Source organism: Vulpes lagopus, chromosome 1, assembly GCF_018345385.1.
Source record: "Vulpes lagopus strain Blue_001 chromosome 1, ASM1834538v1, whole genome shotgun sequence".
In the NCBI taxonomy this organism is placed as follows: domain Eukaryota; kingdom Metazoa; phylum Chordata; class Mammalia; order Carnivora; family Canidae; genus Vulpes; species Vulpes lagopus.
In genome coordinates this window covers 125262606-125281185 of record NC_054824.1, presented here as the reverse complement: position 1 = coordinate 125281185, position 18580 = coordinate 125262606, and the positions used below count along the sequence as shown (strand labels likewise).

General features: G+C 34.2%; 1 protein-coding gene across 1 annotated transcript in view; it reads left to right on the top strand.

The window, feature by feature from the left end:
- CDH2 (cadherin 2) overlaps positions 1–18580 on the top strand; it is a 214133-nt gene that overhangs the window by 137279 nt on the left and 58274 nt on the right. Inside the window, exons 3-5 of the mRNA XM_041732067.1 lie at positions 13745–13971; positions 15681–15827; positions 17522–17677. Of these exons, the coding sequence (XP_041588001.1) occupies positions 13745–13971; positions 15681–15827; positions 17522–17677 (530 nt within the window). The remainder of the gene's footprint in view (positions 1–13744; positions 13972–15680; positions 15828–17521; positions 17678–18580) is intronic.

Below are 18580 nucleotides of genomic sequence, written 5' to 3'. Positions count from 1 at the left end.
GTATATGACAATTAATCCCATTCAGTTTGATATAATTAATGAGAATGGTGAAATAGAAATGTAATCATTTCTCCAAGAAGAAATGTCAACCCATTAGTGAGGATGAGGTTTATTAATGTCATTTGAAGCAGCAGATTTTTGCCCAGTTATTCAAACTGCTGAGTTGGTTGCTCGTTTTAGGCTGTGATAGAAGGAGGGAATACTTTTGAAGAGGATTTTTTGTTTTATTGTTTGTTTGTTTGTTTGAAGTCAGTGATAGCATTTTGAAATGCTCACAGTTCTGGACACGATAAAAATTTAATAAGCATAAAATGTATTTCTAAATATAAATAATTGGCATTAAAAATGGGTATTACTGCAGTATTTATACATTTGTGTAAAAGCATAATTTTCAAATAGCCCTTTATTTTTTTCCTTTATTTTTTTCCTTTATTTTTTAAAAAAATTTTTTATTGGAGTCCAATTTGCCAACATACAGCATAACACCCAGTGCTCATCCTGCCAAGTGCCCCCCCCTCATTGCCCATCACCCAGTCACCCCAACCCCACACCCACTTCCCCTTCCACTACCCCTTGTTCATTTCCCAGAGTTAGGTGTCTCTCATGTTTTGTCACCCTCACTGATATTTTCACTCATTTTCTCTCCTTTCCCTTAATTCCCTTTCACTAATTTTTATATTCCCCAAATGAATGAGACCATATAATGTTTGTCCTTTTCCAATTGACTTATTTCACTCAGCATAATACCCTCCAGGTCCCTCCACGTTGAAGTAAATAGTGGGTATTTGTCGTTTCTAATGGCTGAGTAATATTCCATTGTATACATAGACCACATCTTCTTTATCCATCTTTCGATGGACACCGAGGCTCCTTCCCCAGTTTGGCTATTGTGGACAGTGCAAATAGCCCTTTATTACTGTTACATTAATGCATTAAAAATCATAGCCTGTTGTTTAAATTACACATCATAGATTACTTGCCTTTGTTTTTCTTGTGATTATATGTGACGGACCAGAGTGAGCTGAACTGAATTTAAGAAATACTATCTATATAGGTATTTGGAAGAAAAATTTCATGCCCTTGGAACAGCTTTCTAGGATTTATACAGTAATTCTTTAAAAAGCTAGACAGTGGGTTACTGAGACACTAATAATAGCATAAACTGGTAGTCTTTTTTTTTTAAGATTTTATTTATGTATTTGAGAGAGCACACACAGGTTGGGGAAAGAGCAGAGGGAGAGGGACAAGCAGACTCATTGCTGAGTATAGAGCCTGGTGCTGGGCTTGGTCGCACAACCCTGAGATCATGACCTGAGCCGAAATCCACAGCTGGATGCCCCTGGGAGACCAAGTTTTTTTAGGTTATATGTTGATGTTTCCCAAGCAGAAACGCATTAATTGAATTTATATTAGAATTTGTTAATTGTTTTACTACTTAAATTTTATTACCAACTTAGGGATTTTATATAATTGTTTTTTATTATTATTTATTTATGATAGTCACACAGAGAGAGAGAGAGAGAGAGAGAGAGAGAGGCAGAGACACAGGCAGAGGGAGAAGCAGGCTCCATGCACCGGGAGCCCGACGTGGGATTCGATCCCGGGTCTCCAGGATCACGCCCTGGGCCAAAGGCAGGCGCCAAACCGCTGTGCCACCCAGGGATCCCTATATAATTGTTTTTGATAAGTTCATTGGATTTCTGAAAAAAATACTAATGAAATTTTTATGTAATCCTGCACATATTAAATACTTAATGCACATCATGTTGCTAGTTCAGAAAGTATAGGCAGCTTTTAGAAATAACATGTTATATTGTATGGGTTTTAGTATGCTTTTGTTATATTTGTATAGCTTGAGTTCTGTAGAAAGTCCTACTTCATTATTTATACAGTTCTTTATAGTGGCTGGTGAGTTGATACATCTTTTGAGGGGATTGGCAGTAATAGGGAATTCAGCTTTTAAACTGTGAGTTATATACCTTTATGATATATTTTCTAGAGCTATTTTAAATACATTGTTATTTCTTCATATGTGACCGTGATCTCTTTCCCCTAATAGCCAGTAAAGGAATAAGTATTTCTTAAATTGTTTTACATGTTCAGGATAAAGTCTTATACTATTTGTTTTATAACTTTACTATCAGTTAATGGTTTTGGATTTAATAGTGCAGTTCATTGGATTTTAATTTCAGTTAATGTGATATCATGTAATACCAATAGGGCTAATTTGGTTAATGAACGTTATGTTCTATGTATCTCTTTCTTTTATTCAAGTTTCATAAAGCATATAACATCCTTTTGTTCCTTGCCTTACTTAGCAAACCAGGTACTCTTTCTGGTTTCTGCGGTGCATTTGGAAGCCACGTTGTTGAAATTGATTTAGATACATGATTAGCTTCCTTCTGCTTTTTCCTTTTTCAGTAGAGTTTTTGAAAACTCCTGATTAGCAAGAACTTCTGTTTTCAGGGAAATTTATCGTGAAAACTCTGTTCTCTTTAAAAAATAACAAAAACCCGTCACAAAAATTAGGAATTAGGATTCCTTCTTTGTTGACATAAGTAGCCCGATAACTAAATTTAGAAGAACTAAATTGCATCAAATTTCAGAGACTGATAATCATATAGTTGAGAAAAGGAGCTTCTTCACAACCTGTGCTCTGTCAGAGTAATTTAATTAGAGGTAGTGATATTTCAATGTAATTTGTTAATGGGCACATTCTGAAAAAAAGAAAAAAGAATCATTCTGCCTGAACACTGATAATTTTATATCTTTTAGGTGGAGCTTTCAAAAAAAAGGCGGGTGGGCCAGGGTTCATTGAATTTCATGCATAGAGATGCCTGGAGGAAGAATATCAATGAAGTGAGGAACAGCTTTCAATGTTTTGAGTTATTAGAATGCATACAAGGGAAAATGCAATAATCTTACTACTTTTCCAAGTTTGATATATAAAATTACACGCATATCATTATCAGACTGTTGAAAATTCAACTTTCATATTTTTAATGTCATAATCATCCTCCTTTATCATTCCTGCTGCTTGTTTTGATATTTTTCAATTTCACATCAAAGAAGAATATCATAGCTCTATTCCTTTCTTTAATTTGTGGTACCTTGTATACAGATGTTAGTTAATATTACATGGCTTTACCTAGAAAGGAAATGAAATAACAGCTTCTCTAAGAGATTTTGTAACATTTTAGAGAACATTATAACACCTTTCTCTTTTGGTAGGTACCAAGAGTTTTAGGGATAAGAAATATTTTTGTTTTAATCAACAGTAAGTTTGATTCCAATTTATTTTATTTCATAGACACTCCATCCTAGTTCTACTGCATTGAAAGGGTTTTAGGTCAGTGTAGTTGAGGCTTTATCAGACATGATAGGGTGGGATGTGCTGCACCACCCATTACCTCCAGTCTTCTGTGCCTAACACAGAAAAATGTCTATTTCTCTGTCATGTGAAATCCATTTTGTAACAAGTGACACCCCTCCCCCCCACCACTGGCCCTCAAGAGAAGCTGTCTGTGGAGGGGAGTGACTCGCTCATCCTGGGGATTTGGGTCTTATATTAACTACATTTAACACTTCCTTTAATCATTGCCACTACTGGGAAAGAGGGCAACTCAACTTTTAAACACTTCTGCTGAAAAATAAATAAATAAATAAACACTTCTGCTGAGAAGTGATGTCTGTCACTTGAGTCCACATATTTTATTGGCCAAAGCAAAGCATGTAGTCATCCCAAAGGTCAAAGGAGATGAGAAATGTCATCTCTGAATGTCCGTGAAGGGGAGAAAACCTGAAAATATCAGTGACTATTAGTAATGCCTACCACAGCCTTACTATTTTAGAAGTATGGCAAAATCAATCAGCATTTCCTAACCAGAATGCCAAGAATAGGGTACAGTTGTGCTACAGATATGCATGGTTGAGCTTTTTTTATAATGGTGAAAAAACGGTGAAGGCATTTTTATAATAAAACAGTTCAGTAAGTAAACTTACAACAGTTAACATTATATTTGAGTGCTCTTTTACAGCTTTCTCTAAAAACTTGCTGACAGTTTTTTATTACTTTTATTTTCTACTTGGCTGAGTAAGGCTTACGTAGACTCAGGTCTACAGGTAGATCTCCCTAGATCTTCTCATTGACCCAAGAACTCGCCAGTGACACTGGCACCAAAATGTCCCCTTTCCCACCGAATCTGGTTATCTGCTCATTGATACCTTTGTATCAATGTGTTTATCCTAAGTGAAGTATGAAAGTATTAATTTAATTATTTTTCCACTTCATTTGCTTGTATTTTTTGCTTATAGTTTTCCCTGGCTAATCCTAAAAAAGAAGATCTTGTATAAATTTTAACTTTTTATGTTCTTGTCAGGTACCAGAGAATCATTCATTCTGTCAATTTTCTCAGTGATTTTTTTTCTTCTCTCCCCCTTTCTTTTTTTTTCTTTCTATTTTGGCTATTTTTCCTTTCTTCCCATTGGATCTTTTTTTTTTCTTTTTTCTTTTTCCTATTGGATCTTAAGGTTAATAGTCAAAGTCCTGTTTTTGATGAAAATGAAGAATTTTATGTTGATTTTTAGAATTAATTTGTATGTGTATGTATTGTGGGGTTTTTTTTTGGTATTGTGTTTTTATATAGGGTTTTATAAACAAATCCCTTAGAATTAAATTATTTGGTTTTTGCTGGACATAAAATTTGCTAAATTATTATAGAGGACTGTAGTTTCCAGAAATTGTTTTCAAAATATTTTTTTTTATCCTGAAATAGGAGTATATTTTTGTACACTTTTTATACTTTTTAAATGAAGTGAGAGTGAATATTCCATATTCTAATTTAAATTACAAGATGTTTAATTTTTCAAGTTTTTCATCTCTTTATTTTTTTAAGATTTTATTATTTATTTGAGAGAGAGAGAGAGCATAAACGGGGTAGAGTGAGGGGAGAAGCAGAGGGAGAGGGAAAAGCAGCCGACTTCCCCCTGAGCAGGGAACCTGACCCATGGGCCCCACCCTAGGACCCTGGGATTGTGACCTGAGCAGGAGGCAGACACTTAACCAACTGAGCCACCCAGGTGCCCTTAATATCTTTATTTTAAATTAATTTAAAGGGATCCCTGGGTGGTTCAGCAGTTTAGTGCCTACTTTCGGCCCGGGGCATGATCTTGGAGTCCCAGGATCAAGTCCTACATCAGGCTTCCTGTGTGGAGCCTGCTTTTCCCTCTGCCTCTGTCTCTGCCTCTCTCAATCTCTCCTGTGTCTCTCATGAATAAATAAATACAATCTTAAAAAAATAATAATTTAAAAATGTGGACTTTATATATATATACAATGTACATTATGTATTTCTTTGTATCTTATCTTATATAATTACATAATATTACTTATATAATACGTTATTGTTATTTATGTTACATGTATACTATGTATTATTTTACAAATAGATCTCTGAAGCTACACATGCCAGAGTCTATTTTTAGATGTTATTTTTACATCTTTACTTTTTTTTTTACTTTACTTTTTACTTTTTTACTTTTACTTTTCCAACCCCATGGATAATTTGGGATGAAAGCTGGAAAGACTTTGGAGTCTTAAGAACCCACTCAAATGTTTAAGATATTAATTAGATAATATAATGATTATGTCCTTATCATTATTCTCACACTTGGTCTAAACATTTTACTTAATGCAAAGTGATGGGGTGAAGCCACACCCAAGACAAATTTTATGGGCACTGTATCTCCAAACAACCATTTTAGGCAGCAGAAATTTTGCATTCTCTTATACATGAAGTAAAAACACTTCTTTATGACACTAAGTACAGCACTATATGCTCAAGCTCTTGAAGTCGTTTATATTTAATGCTTTAAGCCAAATGCAGATCCTCGTTTTACCAGACTATATATCTACTACCAACTATAGGAGAAATAGAAAATGAGCCACTTTTGCATAATACACTCAGCAGAGGTAGTGATGGCATGTCACACATCGTAATGACAGCACTAATCAAAAAGATTATTAAATCAAAAAAGTTTTAGTTGCATGTCAATGACTTTAAGGAATTAATAAATATGTTAGTTAATAGCAGTAGTTAGAATCCTTGAGAAGTATTATTTATCCTGGAAAAAAAGGCAGAACAAACTTCTGTAAATTATATATTAAAGGAGACAAGTGAATATTTTACAGCAGAATGTTGAGCAAATATTACATGAGGCTGATGCCCTGGCCTTAATGACATGAAGGCTATAAAAGCTATAAATGGCATGAAGATATAAAAAGCCAAGAGTTTAATCTGAAAACCCCATGATTCTGTTAGTTTTACTCACGTAAAAGCTCTTGTACATAAAAGAGTGCTCATAAATCTTAAATCCGCATAAATTGATATTATGAAAATAAATGGCTCTAGCTTTGTGCAAAGATAAGGGAATACCATATTTGCTGATATATATATATATATCTCAAGTGCATGAGCTATCCAAAGGACACTTTTTTTTCCAGGAGTTTATTAGCTAATAGAAAAATGACTATGTGTTTGAATGTTGTTCACCATAGATTTATTGAAGGAGAGTTATTCACTTGAAAAAATAGCTTACTTAACTGACATTTTGGAGCACCTGAATGAACTTAATTGAAAACTGCAAAAGCCGTGTAAAAAATATTACATGCAGTCACAGAGTTTATGGATTTGAAGCAAAACTTCAACTCTGAAAAAAGGATTAAAATGATTCATTTGTGATATTTGGTTGGTGCTATAATTTTAAGTCCTAGAAAAAAAATTGAGACTCTTAGAGCAATACCTGTATATTCTCGAAGTCAAGTTATATCATTATTTTAAAATACTTATATGAAAAAATTTGTAAAGCTTTGCTTTTCCACAAGGAATTTCAGTGTTATATTCATCAGTGCAAGAAAATGAAGGACCATGAAATTTAATAAGTATTCCTCATGGTTCATGCCAAGAAACTTTCTGCCAGTTGGAGAAAAAGTGATGAATTCTTTGCTATCATTTATTACCACCAACTTTTGTGAGTAAAGCTTTCATTGATGGTAATTATCAAGAATTTGAAACCCAAATCATAAAACTTGTTATAAAAGTATTTCTCAAAAACAAGCTCCGATTTTGCATTAAATAATTTTAAAGGATTTTGGAAGTTTTATGTATATTTAATAGTCAATATGTGTAACTAAAATTCTATATTTCACTTTTATTATTATAACTATATGCCCTAAAGAAAATATAATGACTTTTTCCATCATGGTCCAAATGGACATGCCCACACTACCTCTAGTGTATCCCATTGTACATGTGCGGATTGGTACCCCCTGAAATGGCTACTAAAGTGTTTCCAGAAAAATCACTTCTCAGATTGAAACTCAGTAAGGGCCTGGGGGGCAAAAGAACATCTAGGCAGATTTTTCAGATTTCTAAGTGAACTCGCCACTTGGTAACTGTTCTCCATTGGAATCTGTAAGTAAAAACACCTTGAAATCTCTACTGTGGAGACAGCTCCTCCCTACTTTCCCTGCTCTCATTTCTTCATTTAGATGTCAAGATCATTAATTAATATTGCTCTTTGCCTGTGGAAGGAGAACTTCTCTCAGCACTGTGAAACTATTTCTGTTGTCCCAGTATGCCTTCAAAAATACCAATTAATGTGGGGGAAAAAAAACCCAATAATGAGATGAAGGCATATTTAGGCACAAAAATATTTTAGTGTTCTCTTATAATTGTATTCTAAATATGGTGTGATGTTTTACTTCAGCAAAAATCATAAGCCATATGTGAGTATTTTGCACATTTTCATTCATATATGGTTTATGTAGTGCTATTAACTGGTAATGCATTTAACATATAAGATCTGTGTTTTCCTGTTAATATTTTATAAAGATATTATGGCTTTATGGTTAGCATTAATTTGAAGTATTGCTTTAAGAGTCAAAAAGTACTTTAAAATAATTATTTCCCTGATATTTAATTTTGTATTAACCATGTTAACAAAGTTTTATGTAGGCTAGAACACACTAACAACATATTATGTAGAACTGTGCAATAGCTCTAATAATAAATTTCTTATTTAATGTTATAATGTTTTAGCCACAGAAATTTAATTGTGTATAGAGTTGTTTTAAACTTGAATAATCCCATGGATCAAGCATGTTTTTTTTGATTGTCTAAGGGAATTTATTTCCTTCTTCTAGGTTATGAAATTCTGGAGTTTCTACTCTGAATTATTTAAGTATTTAAGCAAAGTTAATATTTTAATGTAAGGAAGGTAGTTCTGTTGGAAGAATATTTCAAGTTGCTTGATTATTTTTAAAATAATAGAGTTTCTGCTTTATTACATGTGTCTAATAAGAAATTATGACTTTTGTGAAACACTGACTCAATATCTCCATGCCTGAGGTATATATGTCAAGTTATTGATTCAGTTATATTATATAGCTTCAAGTAATACCACTTTGAGGCAATTCACTGGAACTCGTGTTTGTGAGACTGAGGAAATTGACAATTATCCATCCCTTTCAAATATCTAATAATATAGTAGGTTAGATCACCAGTAAGGAAGTTTTCCCTATTATTAACATCTTGCATTAGTGTGGCATGTTTGTTGTAACCAATATTGATACATTACGAGTAATTAAAATCCATAGTTTACATTAGGACTCACTCTTTGTTTTGTGCTGTTCCTTGAGTTTTGACAAATGCAGAATGTCACATATCCATCACCACACTATCATATACAATAGTATCACTGCTAAGGATGCATTTTATTTTTTTAAGGATGCATTTTAATTTAAAATAAATTTATCATCTTTTCTTCAAAACCCATATATTAAAAAATGATGAAACTGCTTCATGTTTTGGAAGATGACAGTTAGAAATTGTATGCATTGTGTGATGCAGAGTTCTTTACCTACCATTTATTAGGAAAATATTTCAATAACAAGAACAGCTTGGTTCTAGGTACTTTTTCTCATGACAGTTATGTGTCAATGATAATTGCCTTTTTTTCCTCATCTTGAAAGTTAAATTTTAAATCTAATTTTAAGAATTTTAAATCTAATTTAATAATTTTAATAATTAAACCATGTCCCTTGAATATCTATCTCTTCCTTCCAAATGGTTTCTACCCACCCTCCTTTATATTTTTAACTGTTTTTTTTTGTACACATACTTTGTCATAGTCCTCCTGAAAACTTCTTTGAAATACTATAAGTTATAAGTAAATTTAATATACAAATTATATTAGTGTTGTAGCTAAGATTATATACCATAGCCATTTTCTGCTATTTTTTTTCATAAATGTCTGTGTTTTGGGGGAAAAAATCCTCTTGAATAAGTTTCAGTGGTTGGTTCAAGAAGAGAGTTTTGTCAAATTTGATAAAATATGCCTTAGCTGCGTCTAAATCATAAATGGGACAAAATATAGGCAATAAACACTGACCAGTGGTAAATAAGTGGAATCCATGCATTACCCATTGTGTGGGACCACAAACTAGGTGGTTCAAACAACAGAAATTATTTTCCCTCGTTTCTGAAGGGGGTAAGTGCAAGACCAAGGTGACAGCAGATTTGGCTTCTCTGGAGACCTTTCTCTGCTTGCAGGCGGCCGCCTTCTTGCTGTGTCCTCTCACATGGTCTTTCCTGTGGGTTCATGCATATCCACGTCCAAGGACACTTAGTCATATTGGATGAGGGGCCACCCATACAAGCTTTTTAAATCTTAATTACCACTTTAAAGACCAGTATGTCCAATTACAGTCATATTTGAAGGTACTGGGAATTAGTGCTTCAAACATAAGAATTTTGGGGAACACAATTCAGTTTGTAACACCCACTGAAATTAGTCAGCCTTTTAATTTGTGCAACTTGGAAATGGTAAAAGGCAGCTATCATCGATGAAGCACGTCACCATGACCCAGGCACTTGTACATGCATTAACTCTCGACCACAGGATGAAGTCACAACTAAGCTTCCACTGAGGAGAACTTTTTCGTTTGGCAATGGGCTTCTTTTCCATCAAGGTGGTGACGCTAATGGTTGAAGATACAAAGGGAATTACATAATGAAAAACATGTCTTCAGACTTGAGTAGTACCTCACTCTTGCCTGTCCCCCCACCAAATGTTGCTTATTTTAGTATTTGCACATGCGACTTAACATTTGTCTAAAAACCCCAGGAGAATTTAATAATAGATATGTTAAACCAATTCATATTAGTTATAGGTTAGGCACAGGGGTGATAGAAAACTAATTGACTTTAAATAACTGACCTTTATGTGATTTCCTTCAGAGTGTTTTTCCCCAGTGTCAGCCTCTCTGAGGTCAACCACTTCTCATGCATAGGATGTTCGGTGACCCTTTAGAGAAAAAGGCACTTTTTTTTCCTTCTTTGCAAATGCATTTCTCTTTAAAGACCTTCTTTCCCTTCCCTGCATCATTCTGACACCTGAGTCCAAGTAGGTAGCTGAGTACCAACTGAACAGAATCCTCAGTCACTGAAACAGTGAGTAGCATTTTCCCCTTCTGCCTGCCACAAGGGGCTCCAGCTGCTCCCCTTTCTGGGACATTTAGGGTACACTCCACCTTAAGGACTCCTTTTCAGTAATACTCTTTACTCTGGTACTTTTGGAAATCTAAACGTGCCATTATTCTCTTCACGAGCATGTATGAAGCCTCTTAGTCTTTTCTCTCTTTACTAAAGATTTAGGTTTCAATAACTTACTGGTCACAAATTTGGTTAGATCCTTTTTTGCTTTTGTAGGAGGATCTGTAGAATTCAAGCAGCCATGGGCACTGATGGCTCTCTGAATTTTCTTTCCCCGTTTGTAGAGCAGAAATAACGATTCCCATCTCAGGTGGTTATTGCTAAGGCTAAAGTAGATAACCTCATCTTTAGTATCTGGTTTAGTACGTGGCATGCAACACGTATCAATTCATTTTCTTTCACTCCCAACAACCAAATACAAAGTCAAATTGCTTAATGTTCCAGAGTTTTTGTTGTTGTCGCTGAATGTTATTCCTAGTGAAGGCTGGACAAACTTCTAGGTTTCCTGTCTATTTTCAAGTTTTTTGAAAAGTTGTAAGATATTCACCTATACAATTGGCCTGTGAAAATTTATTGAGCATTTATACTGTCTCTGTCATGGCTAGGTGCCCTGGGAAACAGAAGAACCCAGACTCACTGTTAGGAAGCCAAATGAGTTTACAGTCTACTTACAGAGAGAAGCTCTAGTCATATGAAACTATTAATAAGTGAAAATTAGTTCTTATAATCATTATCCTAATGAAAATAAAGGGCTAATATGTGCTTCCATGGACAGAAAATGTAAAAACAAATAAAGGTTAGAATTAAATTAAGATAAAAAATTCGAAGCCTTCCCAAATGAAGACATTGGCTGCCATCTTTTAAAGATCATCTAAGTGGACCCTTTGCCCAAATAATGGCCTCGCTCTGGAGCTGTGGCATGGAAAATGGGCATGCAGGATGTTTCTAAAAGTGGTAAGCATGGGGTGTGAGCGGCAGTGAGATGGGAAAGTGACTGAAAAATCCAACTGGGTAAAATATGTTTTCGAAGATGATGTCCAAAAAAACCCAAAGAGACCAAGTGACCAAGAGTGGGAAGAGCATTGTAGACCAGATGAGAGAGTATGTATCATATTATGGATATTAAGTGAGAAGGAGACCTGACTCTAAGGGGTGGATGCTCAATGACCTGGAGCATGGAGAAAACCAATAGGAGGCAGGTGCAACAATCCAGGTGTGAATTGATGAGGATCTGTGCTAGAGTGGTAACAATGAACAAAAAACGATGGACGGTATGATCTGGGTTTTATTTTTTTTTTAAGTTTACAAATTACCTTTTTTTATATAAAAAGGTGTTTTTACACAGAAAGGTGTTAAAAGTCTTTTGTTTTGATTTCTCAGCAGCGTTCCCCCAAATCAATTTTACTTTTCATTTTGTCTTTAATAAAAGATTAGCTGTAGATGGCATTGTTCTGTAGAAGAGATTATCTATTTTTCACTTTTAAATTGCATGGCAGGTAAGATGGGGTATATAAGTTATCTTTTTGGATACTTGTAGTCCAAAGACAAACATTTTGGTTTAGCATAATTTAGTGTGACATATAACTTGTCTTTTCATTTTCAGATGTTTGAAAGATGAAAGGTGACATATGTGGGACTATGTGGGAGATAATATATTTAGTAAAATATTTTTTAACTGTTATCAAGGATTTTTTGGTTACTAAGGGAAATAAACATGCATGTTATTTGGCTGTGATCTTGTGCACATCTCAGTGAATCTATATTAATGAAAACAAGAACTCAACAATTCATATGTGGAGTGGGAATTTGAAAAAATTTACTTAGATACTTGAAAAATGTAAAAAGTGGTATAGGATTATATTTTGTAATGTGTACATATTAACTGCTTTCCAAAATGTATTTTATGTAATTGTGGTTAGGACATAACACCACATGTTTACAGAAATTTAAAAATTGCTTTCTCTTTGATCCCTTCATGCCACTCCCCTAGAAATTTTCCTCAAAATGAATGATTAAGGATTGCAAAGGAAATCATCTTCCTTAGAGGATATTTTTATTATTTTACAATTTTACTTTGGCTTGAATATGTTTAGTCCTACATTTATAAGTATGTGGTTTAACTTCTGTGTTGTTATCCAATGAGACATAAGCTGATTGGCATTGCTTTTAAGAAAGCATTGATTTTTTTTTCAATTTTAAGTCATTACATGTGAGATAAGGATACGAAAATCTTTTTGATTTTCTATTCTTAAGAATAGATATTTTTAGCTAACATTTATTTTGAGATACATCTTCATTTTTATTTGCCTGAAAATTTATAAATTGTTACTGCTTCATAGAACTCTTATAAGTGCCATGAGGACTAGAAATTGCAATTTATTCCCCTTTTAATTGCTACTACGGTCCTGTAATTCTGGAGCATAGTGGGCATTCAACATTAATCAAAGTTATTACTTTCTTCCTTTAAGAATTTATTCAAAAATTATGTATTAAGACTATGTGCTGGGCAGCCTGGGTGGCTCAGCGGTTTAGCACCGCCTTCAGCCCAGGATGTGATCCTGGAGAACAGGGATGGAGGCTCCTTGCATGGAGCCTGCTTCTCTCTCTGCCTGTGTCTCTGCCTCTCTCTCTCTCTCTCTCTCTCTCTCTCTCTCTCTTTCTCTGTGCCTCTCCTAAATAAATAAAATCCTTAAAAATTTTTTTTTAAAAATACTATGTGCTATAAAATGTGCCAGGTAGTCAAGATAGCTAAGAAAATTTGCCCCAAAGTACCTCTCCCAGTGAATATCAGGAATGGCTATAAAACTATGGTAATAGAGTTCAGATTGGTACATGAAGACTGAGAGAAAGGGATGGTTCTACCTTCAGTGACTTTGGAGGTGGGACCAGAAGGTTGAGTTGGAGTTCCTTAGAGAGTGGCAGATAATGTGAGTGAGAAGCATGGAGAGATAAAGCAGGGCCCTAGGGAATGTGGAGGGAGGGGGAAGGCTTTGGAACAAGGTGATTTTGGGGAATGACTCAGAACCATAAATCTGGTATTCTCTTGTATGAGAATTCCTTTAACAATGTAAAAATAAAACTTTTGTGCTTTATGCCAACCACGTTTTATCCTTTAACCTAAGCTGGATACAGACTTCGATGTTCCTGCCTTTGTATTATCACTAGACTTGTATGTTTGTTATCTTTTACAGTGAAGTTCAGCAACTGCAATGGAAAAAGGAAAGTACAGTATGAAAGCAGTGAGCCAGCAGATTTTAAGGTGGATGAAGACGGCATGGTGTATGCTGTGAGAAGCTTTCCCCTCTCCTCTGAACATGCAAAGTTCCTGATATATGCCCAAGACAAAGAGACTCAGGAAAAGTGGCAAGTAGCAGTAAAATTGAGCCTCAAGCCTACCTTACCTGAGGACTCAGTGAAGGTAGAGTATGGAAATGCCGCTTGGGAGTTATGTTTAAAAATCAGATTTATACAGTTTGAACTAAATAAACACTTTGCAATAAGTCACATTGGCCAGTATTTGAGTTTTTATCAGATTTTGTCACTTAAATAGTATTTTGTTGTTGTTTTTTTAATCTTACAAGATACTTAGACTAAATATATATTTAAGCTATCTGAAATTAATTTGAAATAGTTGTTTATACTTTGAGGTTTATAACTTAATTTAAATTGGAAGTAGTTGTTTGTTTTAAATTTCTAGAAGCTTCACAAGCTGTGAAATATAACCCCAGAATAAACAATTCTTAGCAAGATGTCTGTTAAATGGGAAGTACAGACATACAGTAGCAATAAGAAAGCATTTCTAGCTAGGAGTATAGGGTTTTTGTCTTCTCCCTTAATAATCAAATTGGGTAGTATGAATTATTTATACTACTGACATAACTTTTAGGAATGATATACTCCCTCTGGTGGAAGCCACTGTGAGCCAAGATAAAAGAAATAGATACGTCTCTAACAAAGTACAGTTTGATTAAATTTAGCAAACATTTACTGAGCACTTATTTTGTATAAATCACTATATTAGGAATTTTTTATATTAGGAATTTTTAATAAGATACAGTAACTTCTTCAGTAAAGTTATGATAACATTAGTATTCTTGAATATTATCTTTTCATGTTGAGATAATTCAAAACAAATAGGAGGGGACACCACAATTATCTATTTTGAAGTCCCTAATTTCACGAAGTATGACTGTTACATTTTGTGTATTTATTGTACTGGAGATAGAAATATACATATTCACTTCTACAATTTAATTGTAAATGGAACATACACATCCATAATCAAATATGAATAAGTATATCAGTGGAAAGGTATCATTTTTCTCTTGTACCCATGTTAGACTTCTATTACGTGAAATGTAATTTATTAATCTATTAACTGTTTAGGGTAAATTGTGTCATCTGGGGAATACAGAGTGAGAAATTGGTAACTAATTGAGTGAAAAGATGCTTTTGTTGTTGATGATTCGTTGTGTTCCAGCAAACTAGCTTGGATATTTGCACGGAAGCAGCAAGGGCTAATGGTTAAAATGTCTACAGATATAAGGAGAAACAGAAGAAAATGTTGACATCCAGCAGAGATTAATACCCAGTGTGCAAAGTGGGTCATCTACAGCATCCATCATGGCTGACATAGGTTTAGAATAATTACAGCATTAATTCTGTGGGATTTAATAGGGTCATAAATATTTGAGACATGCCTTAGCAGTATGTATTAAAGTTCTCTTGGAATTCAAATTATATTTTAGCACATCAAGATCTAAATTTAATGTACAGTAGCACATTACCTGAACTGTGGTTTAAACTAATGAGAGATATATAAAAGGGTACTATTAAATTTTGCTCAATATTAACTGCTATCGAAGATGGTTTGTAGAAACTGCAAATAGTTTACACAGCTGTGCCACATAATAAATTGTTTGGAAATTCAGTTCTTCAATAATCAGTGTAACCCCAAAATTTTATAGCATTTTCTATTATTTTACTAGAGGGATAAGGAGAGGGCCTCCAGGCATATTTTCTTCTTCATATCAGTGACTCCTAAACTGTCAGGTATCCATTGATATTGCTGTCTTTCCGAAAATGTTTTTCCTAGTATTCAGCAATGTCTTGTATTTTAATGCAAAGGAATCACCAGAAATTGAAGAAATAGTATTCCCAAGACAAGCGACTAAGCACAATGGCCACCTACAAAGGCAGAAGAGAGACTGGGTTATCCCTCCAATCAACTTGCCAGAAAACTCCAGGGGACCCTTTCCTCAAGAGCTTGTCAGGGTAGGCTTGCAGAATTTTAATTGTCTCTATGGCATGTGTCAAGTGTATGTTAGAAATGATTTTTTCTATTCTATCGCAGGATAGACTTTACAACATGTATTAAAATACTTTTTTTTTTTGTATAGATGAATGTCTATAGTGCTGTAGAGAGCCTCTTTTTAAAAAATTATTATCTCAGATAGGCAGAGCTCTCTGTGGGTCCCGTACCCGACAGACAATGAAGTTTGTTGAGTGTGTGAATACATCAGCCCCAGCTCCGACATGCATCCACACCAAGACCATACCCTTTCTCAAAAAACACACACACCTTGGCTTCGCTAACAGCTGTGCTCTCCATGATGATCTTTGCCCTCTCCAGATAGCTTTTGAGCCAGAGAAGAAATAAAAGGGCAATCATTGCTAAAAATGCCAGCACCAAGTGCATTTGGGAGTTTTTTAAAGAAAAAAGAAAGTGACCTCTGAAACCATTAACAGAATCCCTGGAGCTGTGGGAAACCATAGGCTTTTATAAATCTGAGAAGTAATTTTTTTTCAGTTACTCCAAATGTATAGCATCAAATGGAGAGGAAAAAAGTCACAGATATATGTACATGTTTAGTAAAATTAGCAACCCATTGTTGATAGCAAAAGGAAGAAAGACAAAATTATGGTATATTTATTTATTTGCAAATGTTTGTGTATGATCAATTGAGCATTCCAATACATACTGAAAGCTGTATTTTTTAATAAGTCATTTATTCGAATTGCATATTTTATTTTAATGCACATTATAATTCAATTTAACAATGAACAATATAACCCCCAAAGAAAGGCACTTTTTTTTCCTACTTTAATGGACAATGAGTAAGAGAATTTTGCCGTAACAAGAAAAATAATAAGCTAGATTCTGTTACTGGGTTAAGTATGCTTACCTAATACATAATGATCTGTTATTATTACCTGCAAAGATATTGCCAGTTAGCCCTCTCTCGGAGTTCTTCTTCTTCCTCCTTTTCTATAGCTTGTTCCTATGACTGCTCACCTGTAAACTTATTTTTCCTGGGAATTGTTATTTTTGGAGGAAAAGGCAGTCAGTCAGCCTATAATGGGTATAATTTTTGAGAGCATAAAAATGTATTTTAAAATGATTTTTGTATGTTTTGTTATTAATAAAGAACTTGGAGTAATAGGTGCTACCTTAAAATGACATGGAAACTATGGTTGCAGTGAATAATGTCAGTATGAATGTAAGTGCAGAAATCTGACTTTCAAGCTCAACTATAATACTAGAGTTCCCATGTAAAGCTATTTCACGCTATGGCCTAGACAGTTATTTCTTCTCCTGATACCCAAAGGTAAATAAGTTTTATTTCAACTAAATTGGACACCTGTTCCCATAGTAAATATTCTAACCATATGAACTTCCTGGATAGATTTTGATTCAGTTTAAAAATCGACATTCCTTCATTTTGACTTTTCGCACTGCTCCTAGTGAGTGTTCTTTTAGAGGTTAATGTTGGCCCTTCCTGGTGATAGGTGACATCTCTTTTTGAAGCTTATCAACGAGAGGTAAGGGTGAGAAACAGGATTGATTTTTCTGAGAAGAGATGCTGTAGGTTTGTAACTGAAAAAGGGCATAAGGTGTGGCATGTCCTGTCTCTGATAATGAGCTCATTTAGTCTCTCATTTAATATGATTGTCTTCTTGATCCTCAGATCAGGTCCGATAGAGATAAAAATCTTTCACTACGGTATAGTGTAACTGGGCCAGGAGCTGATCAGCCTCCAACCGGTATCTTCATTATCAACCCCATCTCAGGTCAGCTGTCAGTGACCAAGCCTCTGGATCGTGAGCTGATAGCCCGGTTTCATGTAAGATTTCAGCCAGATGATAATCTGATGTATTAATACTCTTCTAACTGCGTAGAGTTTAACATTTGCCTCTTATATCGGTCTTAGAGTTTTGATACTAACACTTTTAATACCTGAACTGTGCTTTGAAACCATTTCAATTTGTTGGAATGAGTTCATTTTTTTTTTTTTATAGAATTGATGAATGCTTATGTTGTAAAAAAAAGTGCCAAAGAAGAAAGTGAAATTGCCTAAAATCTCATTACCCTTTACGTATTGGTGTGACTACGGACTTACAAGAACAGATTTACACAAAGGAGGTCAAAAGTGTTGCATATAAATTATACAGAGATCACAGCACTTTTAATGACTGCATAGTATTCCATTAAATATACAGGCTATAATTTTAATGACAGTTTCTTATGATTTTACTAGACATCTGTGTTTGTCATCTTTATTCTTCCTGGTCTGATTATTACATGAGATAATCTTAAAAAATAGTACACTTTAATTTTTTATTTTTGGCCATATTCCATCCAGAAAGGTGTGCCGGTTTGATACCCCCAACCAGAAATTGAGATTTCCCTTTCCTCATAAACCAGCTAACACTAGGTTTCATCAATCTGCCAATCTGAGCAAGATATAGATATAGTATCTTAGATATAGTATCTTACTATATTTCTTATGTTCATTTTTTTAATTGTTTTATTCATTTTCTTATTGAGTTATCACAATTGTTTATATGTAATTACATGTTCATATTTTAAATATATGTATATATTTGAAACTGATTTTTCCAATTTAAAAATATTAATTATAGTGAGTGTTTTAAGACTCAAGAATTGCCTAATATTAATCAAATTCCAGGAGGTGTTTTCCTTTTTTCTTTCTTTCTTTTTTTTTTTTTAAAGCTATGCTTGCACG